The sequence below is a fragment of the Zonotrichia albicollis genome, chromosome 29, assembly GCF_047830755.1.
Source record: "Zonotrichia albicollis isolate bZonAlb1 chromosome 29, bZonAlb1.hap1, whole genome shotgun sequence".
NCBI lineage: Eukaryota > Metazoa > Chordata > Aves > Passeriformes > Passerellidae > Zonotrichia > Zonotrichia albicollis.
Window position 1 is genome coordinate 4612521 of NC_133847.1, and position 20007 is coordinate 4632527.

Below are 20007 nucleotides of genomic sequence, written 5' to 3' on the forward strand. Positions count from 1 at the left end.
GACACAGAGCACTCCCAACCCCACAGCAACAGTATTAGCACATCATTTTCCACTTAAACATTCCCAGCACCAGCTGCTCTTGGTTCAGCCATTCCTGCACGGCTCAGGACGAGCTCAATGCTCAGATGACACGAGGATGATGTGCAGCAGGAACAGCCCTAAAGAGGCACACAGCCAACACCCTCCTGCCCTCCAGACTCACCCCAGGGCCAGTGCAGGGACCAGAAAACCCTCCTGGGGTTTGGATCCCAGCTTTGGGATGGCAGTGCTGAACCTGCAGGACCTGCCCTGCCCAGCCTATCTCATTTTCACTGTAAATCGAGCCTCCAAGGGGGAGCCACAGTCCTTACACTGGAATTTACAGTTACTCTGAGGAGTTTTAGAGCTGACTCTAGTATTTATACATCTGGTATCAGCCCAGTTAATGGTGTGACAGCACTGGTTCTGTATTGCAGAGACTCTGAATTGCACCACAGCAGCAGCTCAGTGCATGATGGATTCATGGCTCCACAGTGACAGAGAGAAGTTTGGATCAGATATTAGGAAATCCTTTCCTGTGAGGATGCTGAGGCTCTGGCACAGGCTGCCCAGAGAAGCTGTGGCTGCCCCATCCCTGCAAGTTGGATCCCTGGAACCCAAGGCCAGGTTGGACAGGGCTTGGAGCACCCCAGGATAGTGGAAGGTGCCCCTGACCATGGCAGGGGGTGGAACTGAATGAGCTTGGAGGTCCTTCCAACCCAAACCATTCCGTGATTCTGAAGAGGGAGTCAGAAACACGAGAGGGAGTCAGAAACACGAGGGTTTGCTGGCTGTGGCCACCCCGGCTGTACGGGGACCCGGCTCGGACAGGGTTGGAGGAGTCCGGGCTTTGCCGGGATCGCGGTTCCAGAGGTTCCGCAGCATCTCCGGCTCCCTCCCATGCAGACACGCGCTGCCGGTACCGGCACAGCCCCGCGCGGTCCCCGCCGAGCCCCTCCGGCCCCGCTCCACGCGCGGGACGGACACGCGTGGGGGACACGGGTGCCTACAGCGGCAGCGGGGCCGTCTCCACAGGCTGCTCCGGGCCCGGCCCGAGCCCCGCAGCCCCCGGACTCCCCGCGGCACCGACCGACGGCTCCCGGGACAGGCCCGGCCGGGGGCCACGTCCCCACCGAACCCCCCAGCCCGGCCCGAGCGGGCCCGCGGCCCCCGCGCACGGAGAGATCGGGCCGGAGGGGAGGAAGCGGCGGGTCCCGGGGGCAGCGAGTGGGCGGCCCTTACCTGTGCTCGGGGGTCGCGGGGCTGCCGGGGGTCCCGGGCGCTCCGGGGCTCAGGCTCCCGCCCGGCCGCCGCCGCCTGGCGCCGCTTCCGGGTCCGCCATGTTGGAAGGGCTACAGAGCTTCCGGGGAAAGGGGAGGCGGCGACCGGCGAGGACCGGGAGTGGGGAACGGGGGAGCCGAGAGTGGGGAACGCGAGAACCGGGAGCGAGGAACGGGAGAACCGGGCAGCGGGGATTGGGAGTGGGCAGCGGGGAACGGCAGAACCGGGAGTGGGGGAACGGGAGAAACGGGAGTGGGCAGCGGGGATCGGGAGAACCGGGAGTGGACAGCAGCGGAACGGGAGAACCACGCCCGGGGCAACCGGGCCAGGCCGCGGAGCGGGAAGCAGGAGAGGCAGGGCTCGGAACTCGGTCTCGGTGGGAGCCGCCAGGGTGGCCCCGAGTGATGAACGGGCAGCGAGGCCCGCGGCTCCGGAGACCGGCAAAGGCCCGGGCCGAGGAACCCCCGAGGCAGAGGGAGCCTCCGGGGCCGCCTCCTCCTGACCCGGTTCAGGAGCGGGCGCTGCCCCCGGAGCGGCGGGTCCGGACCCACACCCGGCCGGGGGGCTCCTGTGGGTGCCGGCATGGCCCGTTCCCACAGGCTTTGCATCGGTGTGGATCCAGAGTGCTCGCCTTTCATCCCACATCCATCCATCCATCCATCCATCCATCCATCCATCCATCCATCCATCCATCCATCCATCCATCCATCCATCCATCCATCCATCCATCTCAGGATGGGCTGGAAATGGGAAGCAAACCAAAGTCCTGGAGCAGCCTTGGCTGTGCACACCATCGGCACCATCAGACTCCACAGCCTGAGCAGAGTCTGTCCAGTCCTTTTCCTCTCAAAAGAAAAGGAAATTCCTCACTTTTCCTCCCTGCAGGACCAGGGCAGCAGCTCAACCCACAGAGGACACAGGAGAGCTGGAAACACTCAAACCCTGAGCAGCTTCCAAGGATTCTGCTCACTCCCATGCCACAAGTGCTGCTGCAGGAATTAAATGAATCACAGGGCTGGAGAATGATCTGCTGTCACCATCCCAGGCTCCTCACTCATTTTCCCCACACTGGGCCTTTTAATATTTTTAATTTCTCATTGCTTGCATTGGATTCATGTCACCTTTGCAGTCCCACCGTAGGAACAAAATCCCGAGGGGTCACACAGAATCCTCCTGGATGGGTCTGTTTTTACACCAGCACAGCAGCAGCCAGAGGGAACTGATTTATCCCCAAGAAGGGAAGTACTGGCAGATGGGAACCACATTAACACCAGGTCCTTGGAAATTCTGGATGTGTGCCAGAGGCAAAGGGGGAACCAGGAAGGTCTGTGACACTCCCCTTCTCCTCCTGCTAATCCCACTGCTCCCATCCTTCATTCATTTGCATGTAGTAATTAATCAAGTCAATCCTGTCACGTTTTCCAACATACACTTCTTACAGAGATCCTTTTAAATCTTTATTTGGTGTTACACAAATACAAATAAATAAGCACAGTGGGAGAACACACAGGGATCCATCCAGCACTGAATCTGCCTCTTCCCAGAACCACCAAGCCCAGTTTTCCCTTACCAGGATCTCCTCCTCCTCCCACCCTGTGTGAATTGTGGATCCCAATTCTCACAGGAAACCCTAATGAAGCAGAAGTGATGCTGGGCTGGGAGACTGTGCCTGCACTGTGGGAGATGTGGAGACATCTGAGTTGTGTCCTGATCTGTTTGCCCCTTTACAGGAGCAATGTCCCTGGAAAACAGCCTGGCTTCTTCAGGAACAGCCCTTCCCAGGCAGCTGGTCCCTGTAAGACATCTAGTCTCAGAAAATGGGGACAGAGATGGGAGTTTTGGGGAGCTGGTCCCTGTAAGACACCCATTGTCAGGAAATTGGGACAAAGATGGGTGTTTTGGGGAGTTGATCCCTGTAAGATACTCAGTCTCAGGAAATGGGGACAAAGATGGGAGTTTTGGGGAGTTGATCCCTGTAAGACACCCAGTCTCAGGAAATGGGAACAGAGATGGGAGTTTTGGGGAGCTGGTCCCTGTAAGACACCCATTGTCAGGAAATTGGGACAAAGATGGGTGTTTTGGGGAGTTGATCCCTGTAAGACACCCAGTCTCAGGAAATGGGGACAGAGATGGGAGTTTTTGGGCCCTGATCCCATGGGCTCAGCTGCAGAGCAGCTCCACATTGGGGTGTGCCTGGCTGCTGTCACCCACTGCCGCTTCCTGTTTTTTCCCAGAGCCTGGAAATCCCCTGACTTTCCGTGGGGTGAGGGCTGTGGAGCCGTGCCGCCAGCTGGCCCTGCGCCCCCGGAGCTGCGGGAAGAGGCAACCAGAGGACAGACCCTGCCCCGTGCAGGGTCCTGGCAGGGCTGGGGCCATGCAGGGGGCAGGGATGGGCCCATCTGTGATGCCAGGGTCCCACTAAACCATCCCATGTCTGAATAAACCCTTCTGTGCCCCCTTGGCCGGGTTGTGGGGCTGCAGAGGGTGAGGGTTCAGCTCCTGGACTGACACAAGCTTGGCAGGTGTCAGCTGTTTCTCCCAGTTTGTCACCTCCCCTCTGGAGGGGATGATGCTGGTGCAAATATTTGGGAAAGCCCAAGAACCTCTGGCTTTGCCTGATGCACCTGCAGCCCCAATGAGGGACAGGGTTTGGGGGTACCTGGGGACACCCCATGTGAGTCCTTGGCTTGTCCCACTCCAGTGGCTCATTCCTGGAGAGTGGAGCAGGATTTTACCTTTCAGGTAGGACTGTTCTGCCACCCTGGTGGGAGAGGGAGTAGGACAGGCAGGGAGCAGAGTGTGGAGTGTCAGGAGCTCCTCCAGCCCTCCCACTGCTGGGAACACCTCGGGAAGGGGATGCACAGCGCTTACCAGAATTTCGGGGATGGGTTCCAGCACTTTGGACTCAGTGCCAAGACTGGAATAAATCACCCGGGGCTGAGTGCTGTCGTGATAGAAGCCGTTGAGGGAGGAGGGAAAGGCAGTGCTGGCGGGATTGGAGGGCTCAGCAGAGCAGCCCCCTCCTCTGCATCCCCTCTTTGGAACCTCCTCCCAAACCTTCACAGGCTCAAATTCCTTGAACAAACCAAATTCCTCCAACAAACTGGAGCATCGCAGTGCTCTGACCTTTTGGGGACCCGGGGGAGACCTGACCCTGCTCAGGCACCCCAAAATGGGCTCAGGGCTCTCCCACCTGTGCTTTGGAATCCATGCAGTGCCAGCAGCTCTCATGGAAAGGGAGAACTCATGGATTTGTCCTGCCCTGCCTCAAATGAACCGCTCAGCTCTCAGAGCTGCTGCTCCATGTTCCAATCCCAGCTGAGTCTGGCTCCATCCCTTTCACCAAAGGGTTTGACCCTGCAGCACAGCGAGCGGGGCTGGAGCACTGCACAAACACCACGTACCGGCACCGGTTCCCGGTGTTCCCGGCCGGAGCTGTCATACCACAGCTCCCCGGGCTGGACATCCCCGGTATCCGGTGAAACCGAGCCTTGAACGGGGAGAGCAGCTTGTACGGCCCAACCCTTAGGAACCACCGGAGGGTGCCCGCAGGAGAGGTGGCTCTGCCGTGGCCGGGGCCGTGAGGGGGAGGCGGAGCAGGGAGGACGAGCCCGTTCGTTCCCCCGGGCCGTGCCGGGGTCTGACCGGGCGCTGGAACCGGGCGCCGTTATTTTGGGGATGCCCTCGCGGTTGCTTGGCTGAGTGGGATGGGACGAGGTGCAGCCGGAACCGAGCGGAACAGGGAGAGCGGGTTCACCCCAAACCCGAAGCGGCTGCAGCGCGGCCCAAGCGCGGCGGGCGGACCGTGAGGGCGGCGGAGCAAGGCCGCTCCCTGGCTGGGCAGGGCCGCTCCCCGATGGGGCAGAGCGGTCTCTGGTGGGGCAGGGCCGCTCCCTGGCTGGGCAGGGCCGCTCCCTGGCGGGGCAGTGCCGCTCCCCGTTAGGGCAGGGCCGGTTCCGTGCCGGTCCCGTCTCCATGACTCCCGCGTGCCCTTTGCCCTCCGCCCTTCACCGCCCGCCGCCCCGCCTCCGAGCGGTGATTGACAGCGCTCACAGCCAATCGTAGCACGTCGCTGCCGCCAGCCCCGCCCTCTGTCGCGACGGTCATCGCCTATGAACTATCACATCTGAATTGCACCTCAATCCCCGCCCATAGAGCTGACGGACAGCTCAGTAACCCTATCACATAGCCCCGCCGCCGGCCGGGGTGGGTGGGAGGGACGTTCGTAATGAACCAACCGGAACCCGACGTGATGTAGCCGCGGCCAATCAGCGTTCGAGCGCTCGGGGACGGGGCCGACGGCGTGGCCAATGGGGGCGCGCGCCGGGGCGGCGCGAGGCGCGGAGCGGGGCGGGGGGGGCGGACGGAACGGCGGGGGCGGGCGGGGACAAGATGGCGGCAGCGGCGTCGGCGGCGCGCGCGCGGCGGGGCGGGCGGTAACGGGGCGGCGCGACCGGGACGAGGAACGGGACCGGGGCCGGGAGAGCACCAGGGGGCAGCGGCCGAGGGGCGGCCCCTGAACTTGGGGGGACGCGGGAGGCGGCGGCTCGGCGGGGCGGAGCGCGGCGCCGGGGCCCGGCCCGGCTCCCCCGCCTGGCGACGGGGAGGGGGGACTCGGCCGCTCGCCCCCCCCTCCCCCAGTTCACCGTTCGGGCCGGCGGCAGCGGCCGGAGCTGCTTGCGGGGAAGGAGCCGGCCCGGGCCGGGAAGGGCCTGGAGGTCACCGAACCCTCCCCGGGAGTCCGTCCCGTCCCGTCCCGGCTCCGGCGCTGATTTTGTCGCACTGAAAGTGTCCTGTCCCCTGTCACCCCGCTCTGCTCTCCCGCCGTGCCCTGCGGCCAGCCCCGCTGACACCTGTGGGAGGTGCAGGAGGCACCGTCCGGGCCGGGTGGGCATCCCTGACCCTCCCCTCTCTCCGTGAGGCACCGGACACCGGGCAGGAGATCCCCCGGGAGGAGCCGGGTGTTGGAGCACGGGGGGTCTCCCTGACCCCTCCCGGGATCCACGGGGGTTGTGTTGTCCTGCACCGCTGACACCCGGAGCAGAGGCGGTGGCGACACATCATGTGCCGGGCGCAATCCCGGTGGATGAAGGATGCCCCCGGGAGCTCTCGGTAGGCACCGAAGGCCTCAAACTTTTATAGGCGAAAGCGAAGACGCAAGAATTGTTTGGGAAAACTCCTTCAAGGAAACTTGCTTCCAGCTCCCCAACGGCTGAACCCGCGCTGCGGCCCGTGCTCCGGGGGGAGCACACACCTTCCCACCCCGGCTGGAACCGTGAGCTCCTAGGCATGGAAAGTCACGAGAGGGACTGGGAGCTGCTCTGGTTCCACGGGGTGGCCTGACGGGCCCGGAGATGACCTAACTCTGTAGGATCAAACTGGGCCCAGCCAAGGCCAGTTGACTGGGAAGAGCCCCCGGTAGCGGGACCGGGTTGGAAGCAACGTCAGTCCCGAACTGAGTGTGTCCCGTCACAGATTTATGTTCTTTTTCAAAGACATTCTGGAGCCAGGCCGGGATCTTTTGGCATCCAATTGACCTGGAAGCAGCTCTTAGGTTTGGTTTTTCTTTTCTTTTTTTCCTTTTTTTTTTTTTTTTTTTTTTTTTTTTGTTGGTTGTTTTATTTTTTATTATTATTATTCATGTTTGTACAATCTTCTGGATATTTTTTTCCCGAGAAGGAGTAAAAAGGGAGTGTTGGAAACTTAACAAAACAAGGATTAAAGCCTTGAGCGCTTAAGGAAAAAAAAAAAAAAAAACAGGTTAAGGAACTTAATCCAGGATGGATCTGCAGGAGCCCCAGCAGCTGGGAATGTTTGCAGAGAGCGAGCTGATGTCGGTGGGCATGGACACGTTCATCCACCGCATCGACTCCACCGAGGTCATTTACCAGCCCCGGCGCAAGCGGGCCAAGCTCATCGGCAAGTACCTCATGGGAGACCTGCTGGGAGAGGGCTCCTACGGCAAAGTCAAGGAGATGCTGGACTCAGAGACCCTGTGCAGGAGAGCCGTCAAGATCCTGAAGAAGAAGAAGCTGCGCCGGATCCCCAACGGGGAGGCCAACGTGAAAAAGTGAGTAAGGAGCTCTGGGAGCTGGATGGGTGAGCTTGGTTCTTGTTCAGCAGCTGAGCTGCTGTGTTGTTTTAGCTGACAGCGTGGATCTGCTGTGGAAGTGCTTCCTAATCCACAGGTATTTAGGAATCTCTTCCCTCTAAACAGCAGCCAGTTCTCTGGGTGAGGCTGGGCACAGGTTCCCAAGGACTGGGACAGGCTGGAATACACCACTTTGGTGTCATTTAATGGATAAAATATTGTTTCTTAAAGCAATTTCTCTGTATCCTCTCAGGACCTGGGTGAGGTGAGACCTTACAAACACACCTGGTCTCCTCACAGGGTTATTCCTGTATCTGCCCAGGTGTCCCCAGGTGTTCCCTGGAGCTCTCTGTGGTGGCAATTCCTCCTCCCACCCCTGTGGAAGGTGGCTGAAACAGGATCCAATATATGGAGCACCCCATAGGCACAGGAGTTTTGGGATTTTTCCTTGGCTTCATTCCTAAGGTCCTTGGGAGTTAACTCAAGGCTCTCCCCAGCTGATTTCTGTGGCTGTAAATTGGGGCCAAGGGTTGGCAGCTCTCTGCCTCTGCCACACCTGGTTAGTCAGGGTACAAAGCCCTCATGGAAGTGAACCCCAGGAGGGGCTGGATCCGTGGGGCTGCTGTGGGAACTCTCCCTACCCTGGACCTCACAGCAGCCCTGCCAGGAGCTGCTTATCAGCCCTGCAGGAGCCTCTGCAGCCCAAACAACCCAGGAGGGTTTATCTAGGCTGGGAGGGAGAGGTCTGACCTGCAGAGCCCTGTGTCTGTCCCTCAGTTTGATTTCCCAGTTTAGCTGTGGGATATTTCACATCCTGTCCCAGCACTGCTGTCAGGGAGCTCTCTCACTTTGCTTTCCAACCTTTCTTGGCTGTGGAGCAGTCACATCCCAAGGCTGGGACCTCCCTGTCTCTCTCCCTTCCTGGCTCAGGTTCAGGATCAAGCAAACTTGGTTAATGTGTAATAAAATGTTTCTTGTTTTTCTGGTGGAGGCTGAGTGCCCCGGCCCTGGGTCCCTCCACGGGCACTTCCAGAGCTGCCACTGGGGAACTTGGAGATGGTTTCCTCCTTAGGGAAGCTTTCCATGTAAATTAGGTAAAAAGAGCTTGCCCACATCAGGAGAGTTCCCTGCTCTCAGAGCCATGGGAACGCTGCTGTGTCCTGAGGTGAACTCCGTGGAAGTTTTATTCACACCCAGAGTGGGGCTGTGAGTATCAGATGGGTCATTAGGGGAGTTATTAAAAGGCACTTTCTGTGGACATTTCCTGGCTCAGCCCCACCTGCTCCAAAACACCAAGGCAGATTTTAGGTCTTGCCTTGTACCCGGGGGTTTAACTTTAGTTCAAGTTCCTATTTCTGTTCCCTCATCCTTTTCCCTCTGCCCACCTATCCATGTGCTTTATCTGCTGCTTCAGTGGGGAATTTTAAGGCAAACTGTTGTATTTTATGGTTCCCTGTCCCTTGGCACTCTGAGCTTATCAGAACCCTTCAGCACTGCTGTGAGAGGGAGTGAAAGCTGTGTCTGCTTTGAGTGTGAGATATGTGACCAAACAGGGTGGGAGTGACAAAGTGCTGTGGGGTCTCCAGGTAGTGCTGGACAGGACACTGACACAGTATTTTAATGTCAACATGGCCAGATTGCACTGGAATCTCATTTTGGGCAGCTGTGTTGGAGCAGTTTTGGGGAGTTTATGCCCAAAAACTGCTCCTGTGCACAGGACAGCAGGGAATCAGTTTGTGGACTGGATCACACTGTTGGGCTCTGCTTTCTCTCTTGGAATCTGATCACTGAAGTGGTTTCCAGTGTTTCTCACCCCACAGGGAAAAGCTGCACGTGAGCTTTGGGCTGTTGGGCAGAGGTGATTGAGTTACTGTGGTGGGTTCCTTCCTCAGAGCTGTGCTGATAGCACAGGAATGGAATTGTCATCCGAGGAAATCCCTGGAAAACGGTTCCTAGACAGTGGCCCTTGGGTAATTCCACAAGCAGTAACACACAGGGAGTAATGAGAGTGCACTAATGAGCTGTGGAGGATCACACAGGTCTGAGCTGGTGATGTTGGGCTGGAAATGGGATGTTAATGCCAACCTTGGGTCACTCCTTGCTGATATCCCAGGCCACAAGCTCATCTCTGCCCCAGCCCTTTTGTTCTGGAGACCCAGAAATTACAACTAAAATGTGTTTGGGACTTATATAAAATCAAATTCTTTTTCTCTACCCCAAAATACTCCACTTCTGCCCCAGGAAAACGAGCCCTGAAGGGCTCTCTGAGTCCTGGAGGGGATGCTGAGGGCTTAAACTTGTAAGACACAATTTCCTTAAATCTATTGGGACAATAATTTTTCTGTAGAGCAGGTGGAGGTGGCTCAGTCAGGCAGACACTGCAGAATCTCATCCCTGCAAAATAAAGGAGTTTAGTGGAATTGCCAAAAAAAGGCAGGAAAACCTGGCAGCCTGTGGCTGCAGCAGCAGCAGAGGTTTAATAACGCTGTGTGCTAATAGCCTGACACGTTAATTAAGTGTTTGGGGCTCTGTGGGATCCCAAGTGCCCTGTGCTGTACTTACCACCTCAGCAATTGCTCTGCTTGGAATTTGTGCTCTTTGGAATCCCTCTGAGGGTTTTCCTGGGTTATGGGGCTGTGCTGTGACAGTTCCTGGGGTCTGCAAGTCCCAAGAGCTGGAACCTCCACACAGGGACAGATTTGCTGGAAGCCCTGGAGGTGTGAGCTCAGGTGGGAATGAGCTGATCCCTCCTCCTCAGAGATGTGTTCCCCTTGGCTCAAGGGTTTCCTCTGCTGAGCTGGATGTTTGCTTGGGTTGGGAGGTGAAATGCTGGCACCTGTACTCCATGGAAAACCCAGAATTCCATATTCTGGTGGATATAGAGTTTGGAATGCCAGACATCCCTGCAGGAGCAGGATGTGGATGGAACCCTTGGGACTAGGAAAGAGAAAAAGTGACACTGAAATCTTTCTGGAACTTCCAACCAGTCCTGGATTAGGTGCTGCACTCCCTAAGCTTTCAGGATGTTGTGGGAAGAACCCTGTGAACCAAAGGAAGGCAATGAATCTTTTAGCTGTGTTTTGTTAGGCTGGGAACAAGGAAGAACACTGCATCTCACAGTGGAGATGTCCAGGAAAGCAGAATCTGCCTTTCCAGGCTGCCTTTGGCATGTTCCAAAATGCTGTGGCCCATGAAACAAGGGGGCAGCTTTGCTATTTACAGTTCTGAGCAGCAGCACCCCCTGTTATTTACCAGAGCAGGTACCTTGCAGGGGATAAATCTTAATCCACCAGGATGAGCTTAATGGATCTGACAGAGCTTGAGTTAGGTCTTTTTCCCCCCTGTCTCCTTCCAAGGAGGTTGTACTTGGAAGCAGCCTTGGTTTCTGGCAATGTCTGCTCACACACTTGCAGTGGGGTTTTGGTGGTAGTTTTGGAAGAAAAAAAAAATCAAATTTAGGCCTGTTCTGAGGAGGTGAGACCTCTGTTCCCCTTCTCGAGGGGTTTGCAGAGTGAGATGGGATTGGAGGTGACTGAGCTGGCTGTCCCTGCTCCTCAGGCATTCCAGAGCCAAAGAGGGGCTAAAAATAGAAGGAATCTTTCCTCTGGGAAAAGGGTGGCTTGGCTTCTGCCCCAGGGGTGGGGGCACTGCCCTGGCATTTGGGATTGGTTCGCAGAGTCCTCCTAGGGGGTGGGAAATCAATACAGAAATATGAGATATTTATTTGTAGGAATTAGTGTTTGTGCCTCCAAGCTGTATTACAGGGAATGAGCTGTTGGGATCAGGATTTTAAATGTGTTCCCAACATTTTGGCCCTAAAGTTGTGTTTGAGTGTGTTTGCTCCCCTCTGGCAGCCCTGGTTGGAGCCCTCAACCCTCTCCCTTCGTGCTGCAGGATCTCCTCAGCTCCACACTGACACTGGCTGCTGCTCCTTGTGCTAATTTAATCCACTTCAGCCCTTTGGTCATTCCTATAATTAGACTTGTCTGCCATGTCCACACAATACTTGGGAGTTTTGCTGTGGTATCCTGGATCTCTGCTCAGCTCTTGGTGACTTCTTCCAAATCCAGAGCTGAGAAAGGAGTCTCTGGCTTTAATTTTGGTAATGAAATAATTCACACTGCTCAGGCATCCTTAAAAGATCAGTAAGGATTCTCCTTGCCCTCCTGCATGGGAGAAGCCCTTTCCAAGGAGCAGCTCCTGGTTGTTGCTCAGCCTTTGTGCTGGCCCCAGCTCATTACTGGAGCTGCTAATTGTGCCCATGAGGGGCTCTGAGCTGCCTTTGGGCAGGGGCTCTCACTTCCAAAGCTGTGCTCAGAATTCCTTGTAATGCTGCTTCCCAGAGGCTGAGCTGATGAAGTGTGACCACACTGCTTAAAGCACTCACCAGATCATTCTGGGAAGGAGGATGTGGGAGCTCAGCACAGCCCAGGATGGAGCAGCAGCAGAACAAAGTGAAAAGCAGGACGTGCACTGCCAGGCACCAACAGAACCACCCTGACCTGACTGTCCTGCTCTGCCTGTTTCTCCACAGCTGGCACCCAGTGGGATTTTGCAGGATGAGTTTAATGCAAAAGAGACTAAACTGTGGTTTGGGGCAGGTATAAAATCCCTGGAGCCAAAGACCAGAGCAGCTGACAGAAGGTGACATTCAAGGGGCTGTTCCCCAAGCCAAGGGAAGGTGGCTTCTCACTGTTTTACTTTATTTATTCCCCACAAACACAAAATTCACTTCAGGTCTCTAAGCCATTCAGTCAAGTTAAATTTGGGTGAAATTTTGGAAGCAGTAGAGTTGGGAATAAGCTTTTGAAATGTAACTTTTTTCTTGTCTCTTCCTGCAGGGAGATCCAGCTCCTGCGGAGATTACGGCACAAAAACGTCATCCAGCTGGTGGATGTGTTGTACAACGAGGAGAAACAGAAAATATATCCTTTTACACAGGGCTGCTGGTCAGGTTTGAGCTGCCACTGTTCTCTGCTGTAGTTCTGCTTTTGGAAAAGCCCTTTTGGATGTTTCTTAAGCTTAAATTTTTGCAGCTAAATTGCTTTTGCTGCTGATAACCATCCTGCCCACCTGGCAGACTTTACACACAAACACAAATTCACACAGACTCTGATCAAGGCAATTTTATCCTCATTTTGCTGGATTTTGAGAGCACTTTGTCTGAAACCAGTGTGGAAGCTCCTGTTGCTGATCCCTTGTAGCATATGTTATAAATGGATCCTTTTATTTTTGACAGTGTTTTCTAACTACTGTCTTCTTATTACAGTACTCCAGAAAAGGAGTAATTTAATTGTGTGCATTAATTAGATCAAACACTCTGCCACCAGATCATTAGGATAAAGGAGTGTGACAGCTTCTGCTCGTTCTGTGGCCTCTACAGAGTGAGGGGACTGCAAGTCAATTATTGATAGAGAGATCCTGGTTAATTAGGTAGAAGGGAGGAGGCAGCAGGGGGAAAAGGAGCCCGAGAGAGACATCGTGTGTTGGTACCAGGTGATGACAACACAAAACCATCACTGGGAAATGGGATCTCTCCAAGGATGCTCCTTGCTGGACTTTGAGCAGTGCTGGTCCAGAGTTGGTTTTCAGTGTTTTTCCCTCACAAGGACAGGTTCACTTTGTCATTTTTATCTTTATCTGCTTCTACACTCTCACAAAGTTTGTTCCTCCCTGTTCCGATTCTGGCAATAACTGGGGGAAATTGTTTTCACTGGAATCGGTGAAATCATCCATGATTTTGTTCAAGCCCTTCCCCAGCTTCTGACAGGCACTGCCTGGGCTGTGATAGAGCAGACCTTGAGCAGCCACATGGGGAATAATTTTGGGAACAAATCCAGCAGAAAAGGGACTGTATCCCTGGGGGTAGGGCCCTGAGTCATGCTCAGGGCTGTGTTGGTTCCTGGCAGGAGGCAGAGTTGGGATTTAGGGGGAGATGTCAACTTTCCTGTTGGTGATTAAATAGAAAAATCCCAATTTCCAGAAAAAGCACTGTGGGATTGGAAATTGGGGCTGTGGATGGAAGGATTCTGTCCCCACCTGAGTGTATAGAAAAATCCTCATTTCCAGAATAAGCACTGTGGGATTGGAAATTGGGGTTGGGGAAGGGAGGATTCTGTCCCCACCTGAGTGTATAGAAAAATCCCAATTTCCAGAATAAGCACTGTGGGATTGGAAATTGGGGCTGTGGAAGGGAGGATTCTGTCCCCACCTGAGTGTATAGAAAAATCCTCATTTCCAGTATAAGCACTGTGGGTTTGGAAATTGGGGCTGTGGAAGGAAGGATTCTGTCCCCACCTGAGTGTTCTGTTGCTGGTGGAAGTGCACTGCAGGCTTGAGCTGTTTGTCATAGAGTCACAGAATGGCTTGGGTTAAAAAGGACATTAAAGCTCATCCCATTCCACCCCTGCCATGGGCAGAGACACCTTCTCCTATCCCAGGTTGCTCCAAGCCCCTTCCAGCCTGGCCTTGGACATTTCCAGGACTCCAGGGGCAGCCACAGCTGCTCTGGGCACCCTGTGCCAGGGCCTCACATGGAAGATTTTTTCCTAACTCCCATCTAACCCTCCTCTCTGTCAGTGTGAAGCGATTTCCCCATATTCTGTCACTGTGTCCTCTTCTAAAAAATCCCTCTCCCTCTTTCTTGTAGGCTCCCTTCAGGTTCAAACAGCATTTGAACACCTAATAAAAACCTTCAGTGATTTTTTTTTTTGTGAGAAAGGGAAAGCTGTGGCAACTGGATTAAAAATATCAATGACTTTTAGTATTGAAGGGCTGTTTGCTGGCCTGCTGTGGGTGGGAGTGCAGAGCCAGTGGTGAATGGAGAGCTCATCCAGGCAGAAAATGAACCCAGTTCCATGAGCAGCATCCCAGGGATCCCATTACCCGTGTGTGGAGCTGAGTGTGGGAGCAGAAACCCTTGAGGAGGAGAACTGAGAGCTTGGGGCACCTGTAACAGATCTGCTCCAGCCTGGAAGTCTGTTCTGTAATCTGATTGATCAACCTGAGGGGGATCAGTGACCAGGGAGGGGTGAGGAGCAGCCTGGCTGTTAGTGACACCCAGCCAGGGCTGTCCTTGAGCCTCTTTGCTCCCCAGGAGCTGCTCTGGATTATCCACCACCACTGTTATTCTCCTGACAGTGGGAGAATTTATATATTCCAAATCACTCTGATAGGAGCAGTTCACAGATTTCTTCCAGGGTAGGAATGAATTTTGGGAGCTCTCCCTTCTATTCTTGCTTTTATTGATTTACTGAGAATCTTCACACACATCATAAATTCTGTTATGTTTATATAAATAAATTCTGTTATGTTAATTCTGTATATTTAGAGTGTTTTAGGGTCTCTCATGGGGAATGGAGCAGGAATTTAATGAGTTTTCAGTGTTTGGAGCTGCTAGATGGAACAGAGGGCAGCAGAGTCTTCAGCCCAGGGCAGGAGTCTCCCTTCTGCCTCTTCTACCTCAGGTGGCTTCTTGGGGCAAAAGTAACTTATTTTGGGTTTAGGTTAAGAAAGCAACTGCCTGGAGGAATAACTGACCATGCTCAGGATTGCAGGGGAGCCCTGGCAGCCTCTGCTCTGTCAGGACACTCCCCAATGTCCCAGGGTCTGTTCTCCCAGGCCCCTGCAAGCCAAACTTTGCCTTCAAAAGCCCAGGGAGAGGAGGAATCAGGCAATCCCAACATCAGGCAGTCTGGTTCCCATTTTTTTGGCCCCAACATTAAAGCTTACAGAGATAAAAACTGGAATATGCTGCAAGGGAACAAATGCTGCAAAGTGCCAGCGGCTCTTGGCGTTCTGTTGTAACTGTTTTTTATCCATGTGGTTTCACAAAGCTTCTCAACTCTCCAAGGATCCTTTTTCCTGCTACTGGAATACTCCTGTGGAGCTGGGGGTAAGCAGCAGCTGTTCCATAAAGCACACAACTGAGTTGTTTGGGATGGGGAGTGAGGAATAGCTAACTTTGGGGAAGGTGGTGGGAGCTCACTTTGAGCTGCACAACACCCAGGGCACTGGGGGAATGGGCTGCAACTCTTCTGCCAGGGATTTCCCAATTTTCTGTGCCCATTTTAAGGTATTTCCCTGTTCTCTGTCATGCCTGTGGGATCTCCAGCTTATTTTCTGTGGAGTTCCCATCCTGTTCCAGGGCTGGTCATGGAGTTCCCATCCTGTTCCAGGTCTGGTCATGGAGTTCCCATCCTGTTTCAGGTCTGGTCATGGAGTTCCCATCCTGTTCCAGGTCTGGTCACAGAGCTTCAAATGCTCATTTGGCAGAAGGATTTTCCTGTAGGTGCTTCCCTGTCCTGTGGGAGCTGGAGGAAAATTCCCTCAGCACTTGGGAAGTGCAGCCATTCCCTCTGAGGAATGTTTAACACTGAGTGTTAACCCTGGAGCTTCCTTAACTCTGCCCTCACGTATATGGTGATGGAGTACTGTGTGTGTGGGATGCAGGAAATGCTGGACAGTGTCCCAGAAAAGAGGTTTCCAGTGTTTCAGGCTCACGGGTAAGTTCTGTTCCTCTCCCCACTGTGTTCTCTCGAGTTCACTCTGCTCAGACTGTGTTTGAAAGCAAACCTGGTTTTGTGCAATAATTTCGTATTTTACACCCATGCAAAAGAAGTGAAAAGCTCTTGAAGTGGCCAGCAGGGATTGCCCTTAGATTCTGGGAAGAAAAAACCATCATTCTGTTGATTTTTCTGTTATTTTTATTTTACTTCCTGAGCTGCCCAACAGCCCCCCCTGGTCCCTGTGCTCTTGCCTTGCCAAGGGGTGTGAGGGGGGAATCTCCTGCCTAAATGGAGGTCAAGCCACAGTTCAGCATCAGAAAAGACTTTAAAGGCCTTGGGATGGATTAGGGATTGGCAATATCCAGCATGATCTGGTAGCTGGAGTAGTTAGCTGGGATAAGCTGGAGCCCTTTTTATTCCTAAAGGAAGGAAACATGAGAATTCTGGGAATAGATAACAAAAACATTGTCAGGATCAAATCAGGGCAGAGCAGCAAATCTGTGGCAACTACATCATTTTATAGTCATATTGTCATTTTAGTTTAAGAGATCTCTGAGATTACAGACAGCCTAAGTGAAATTCAGGCACATTAATGTTATTTCTGGGTATTATGAGATGAAACATTTGCCTCTACAACTGCCAGGCTGCTTGTGGGTTACGATGATGGCCCAGAGTCTCTGACCACAGCAAAAAGCTCCTTTCTACTGGCTAAAAGTGTTTGATTTATTTTTCCCCTCTCCCTCTCTCTGCAGGTACTTTTGTCAGCTTATAGATGGCTTAGAATACTTGCACAGCCAAGGGATTGTCCACAAGGATATAAAACCTGGGAACCTCCTGCTAACAACCAATGGGACACTAAAAATATCTGATTTAGGAGTAGCAGAGGTATGTGAGAAGCACAGCAAAGTCAGAATGGGACATTCTACATTGAGGTCACCTCTGTGGTGTCATTGATTTATTGTGCATTTAGGCTTTTGTTCTGTTGCACTTGCAGAGTGCTCTGAGTGACTCTGAATATTTATTGCAATTGGCAAAGCACTTCTTTTGGTAACAGCATGAAACCTCTGCTCAGGAATCACAGAGAGAAGGAAGATGTCAATCTTGGATGAGCCCAAAAGTGGGGGGAAATGGGGATAAGCTGCATAACCTTATCCTTCTTTTTATATGGAATCTCTCTTAGGTAGGAGAGGTGCAAGACTTGTCACTGTGGCGTGTGGCTGCTGTGGTGGCATGACCTTATCATCTGTAAATGTTCAGTAGAGGAGTTTTCCCCTTTTGTTTCCCAGGTGGAACTTTTCCAGGAGTCCCAGTTTGTTTTCCTTGGAAGGCTGACACTGTTTGGTCTCTCCTGCCTCAGGCATTGCATCCGTTTGCGGAGGACGACACGTGCAGGACGAGCCAAGGGTCGCCAGCATTCCAGCCCCCAGAAATTGCCAATGGCCTTGACACCTTTTCAGGCTTTAAAGTCGACATCTGGTCTGCAGGGGTGACACTGTGAGTGCCCAGGAACTTCACAATTAATGACACCCTCAGATAGCTCAGTCCTGGCCCAGCTCTGTCATCACTGCTCTTGTGAGGGGGGTGCTGCTCACTCCTGTGGGTGGGTTGATGCTCCCCAAAGTATCTGTAATTCTGCACAAGGGGATCTTTGCTCTCCATGAGTGACTCTGCAGCTGTTGCTCAGCTCCCAGAGGCAGAGCCAGGGCAGTAACAGAAGCCACAAGTATCTCCAGTATTTATTTTTAAGTTTTTGCTGTCCCAGACTGTGATGAAGGCAGGCTAAACTTAAAGAAGTTTTGCACATACTGCCAAATATTCCTCTTTTGGTTTCCCCTTGGCTGCTTTTGGAGTCAGGTAAGAACTGAGTACCTGTGGTCTGTTTCTCATCCTGCTTCTCCTTCTGCCTTCACAGATACAACATCACAACGGGTCTGTACCCTTTTGAAGGGGATAATATCTATAAATTATTTGAAAACATCGGGAAAGGCGACTACACAATTCCAGAGGATTGTGGTCCTCCACTCTCAGACTTATTGAGAGGTGAGTCTTCCCAGCTGGTTCCAAAAGGGGTAACATTTATAGAGGCAACAACTCCTCAGCTTGCACAGTGCCAGAGCTTCCTTCCAAGTGTCTTGTGGGGATATGGGATCCTTTTTAGTCATGGAGGTTATATTATAGCCTTACAAGACTCTGGCAGATCTCCAGCACTGGTGTTTTCCTGAGATCCACCAATGCCCTGCACAGCTCACAGCCACTGCTGTATAGAGTTGGTTTTTGCATTGCTTCCTGTGCTCTGAGAAGCTTTTACATTCAAAGGCAAAGCCCACAACAGGTTAAATTTAAAATGGCATAATGGCTTTGATGCAGTTTGGACAGTGAGAGCACTCTGATGCTGTGTCCAGGCTTTCTCTAATGTCACACACTGAGTACTCAGGGCTGCTGTCCCTCCTCATCAGCCTCACATCTGGACTTGTCTCAAGTCCCATTTGTTTCCTTCCCCCCAAATTCAGAGCTGCAGGATATTGGAGCAGTGCCAGGTGCCCAGTTTCACAGCAGGGCTGGGATAGGACCACAAGAAGCAGGAGAGTGGCACTTTCTGGGGAGAAAGTTATGGGGTTTTTTGGGTTTTTTTTAATTCCCATCACTTATTGCAGCAGCTTGATGTTTAGTGCTTGATGAAGAGTCTTTACCTGTGAAAGCTGAGTCAGGCAGGGCAGCAGTTGTGCTGTGCAGCCTGGTGAGCCTCTTTGGCAGGAGCTGGGATGCAATTCCAACCTGTGGGAGAGCCTGACCAGCATTCCCAGTGCCTCCTCTCCAGCAGAACAGCCGGGTGGTGCAGCTGTGCTCCCCAGCCCTCAGCACAGGCTCATCCTCTCCTTTCTCCTCAGCTCTTTGTGAGCAATCAGCCCTTAGATTCAGGATGTTTGCAGATCCCCCGGGGCTGGGTGCAGGTCCCCAGCTCCTGGCTCAGTTCAGGTCCCCAGGCCTGGCACAGCTCCCTGGGCTGGGTGCAGGGCCCCGGTCTCGGTGCAGAGCCCCAGGCTCGATGCAGGTCCCCAGCTCTGGGCTCGGTTCAGGTTCCCTGGCTCGGTGCAGAGCCCTTGATCCAGTGTAGAGCCCAGGGCTGGGTGCAGGTGCCCCAGGGCTGGGTGCAGGGCCCTGGGCTCAGTGCACATGTCCTGGCTCGATTCAGGTCCCCAGGCTCAGTGCACATCCTCAGGCTTGGTGCAGGGCCCCAGCTTCTGGCTCAGTTCAGGTTCCCGGGCAGGGTGCAGGTCCCCTGGCTTGGTGCAGGACCCCAGCTCCCCTGGCTGGGTGCAGGTCCCCTGGCTCAGTTCAGGCCCCAGCTCCTGGCTCAGTGCAGGTTCCCAGGCTCGATTCAGGTCCCCAGGCTCGGTGCAGAGCCCCGGGCCTGTTGCATGGCCCCAGCCCCAGGCTTGGTGCCTGTCCCCAGGCTCGGTTCAGGGCCCCAGCTCCTAGCTCAGTGCAAGTCCCCAGGATCGGTGCAGGGCCCCAGGCTCGTTGCATGGCCCCAGCTCCTGGCTGGGTGCAGGTCCCCAGGCTCGGTGCAGGTCCCCAGGCTCGGTGCAGGTCTCTGGGCTCGATTCAGGTCCCCAGGCTCGGTTCAGGCCCCAGCCTTGGTGCAGAGCCCCAGGCCCGTTGCATGGCCCCAGCTCCTGGCTGGGTGCAGAGCCCCGGGCTCGTTGCATGGCCCCAGCTCCTGGCTGGGTTCATGTCCCCGGGCTCAGTGCCGGTCCCCAGGCTCGGTGCAGAGCCCCGGGACCATTGCATGGCCCCAGCTCCTGGCTTGGTGCCGGTCCCTGTGCTCGGTGCAGAGCCCTGGGCTCGTTGCATGGCCCCAGCTCCCGGCTCGGTTCAGGTCCCCGTGCTCGGTTCAGGTCCCCAGGCTCGGTGCAGAGCCTTGGGCTCGTTGCATGGCCCCAGCTCCCGGCTCGGTGCAGAGCCCCGGGCTCGTTGCACAGCCCCAGCTCCAGGCTCGGTGCAGGTCTCCAGGCTCGGTGCAGAGCCCCGGGACCATTGCATGGCCCCAGCTCCCGGCTCGGTTCAGGCCCCGTGCTCGGTGCAGAGCCCCGGGCTCGTTGCACGGCC

The 20007-nt window shown here is 54.4% G+C and overlaps 2 protein-coding genes across 3 annotated transcripts in view; one reads left to right on the top strand and one right to left on the bottom strand.

Annotated features, from left to right (window-relative positions):
- The window catches only part of SBNO2 (strawberry notch homolog 2), a 50686-nt gene extending 49285 nt beyond the window's left edge, over window positions 1-1401 (bottom strand). The window contains exon 1 of one of the 2 annotated variants that reach the window (XM_074528599.1): window positions 1261-1401. The gene's annotated coding sequence lies outside the window, so the exon portion shown is untranslated. The remainder of the gene's footprint in view (window positions 1-1260) is intronic. The other variant, XM_074528600.1, reaches the window with a different exon arrangement.
- A 4270-nt stretch (window positions 1402-5671) lies between these two features.
- The window catches only part of STK11 (serine/threonine kinase 11), a 33472-nt gene continuing 19136 nt past the window's right edge, over window positions 5672-20007 (top strand). The window contains exons 1-6 of the mRNA XM_074528613.1: window positions 5672-7369; window positions 12232-12315; window positions 15805-15894; window positions 16650-16782; window positions 17255-17391; window positions 17810-17937. Of these exons, the coding sequence (XP_074384714.1) occupies window positions 7080-7369; window positions 12232-12315; window positions 15805-15894; window positions 16650-16782; window positions 17255-17391; window positions 17810-17937 (862 nt within the window). The 5' untranslated portion in view covers window positions 5672-7079. The remainder of the gene's footprint in view (window positions 7370-12231; window positions 12316-15804; window positions 15895-16649; window positions 16783-17254; window positions 17392-17809; window positions 17938-20007) is intronic.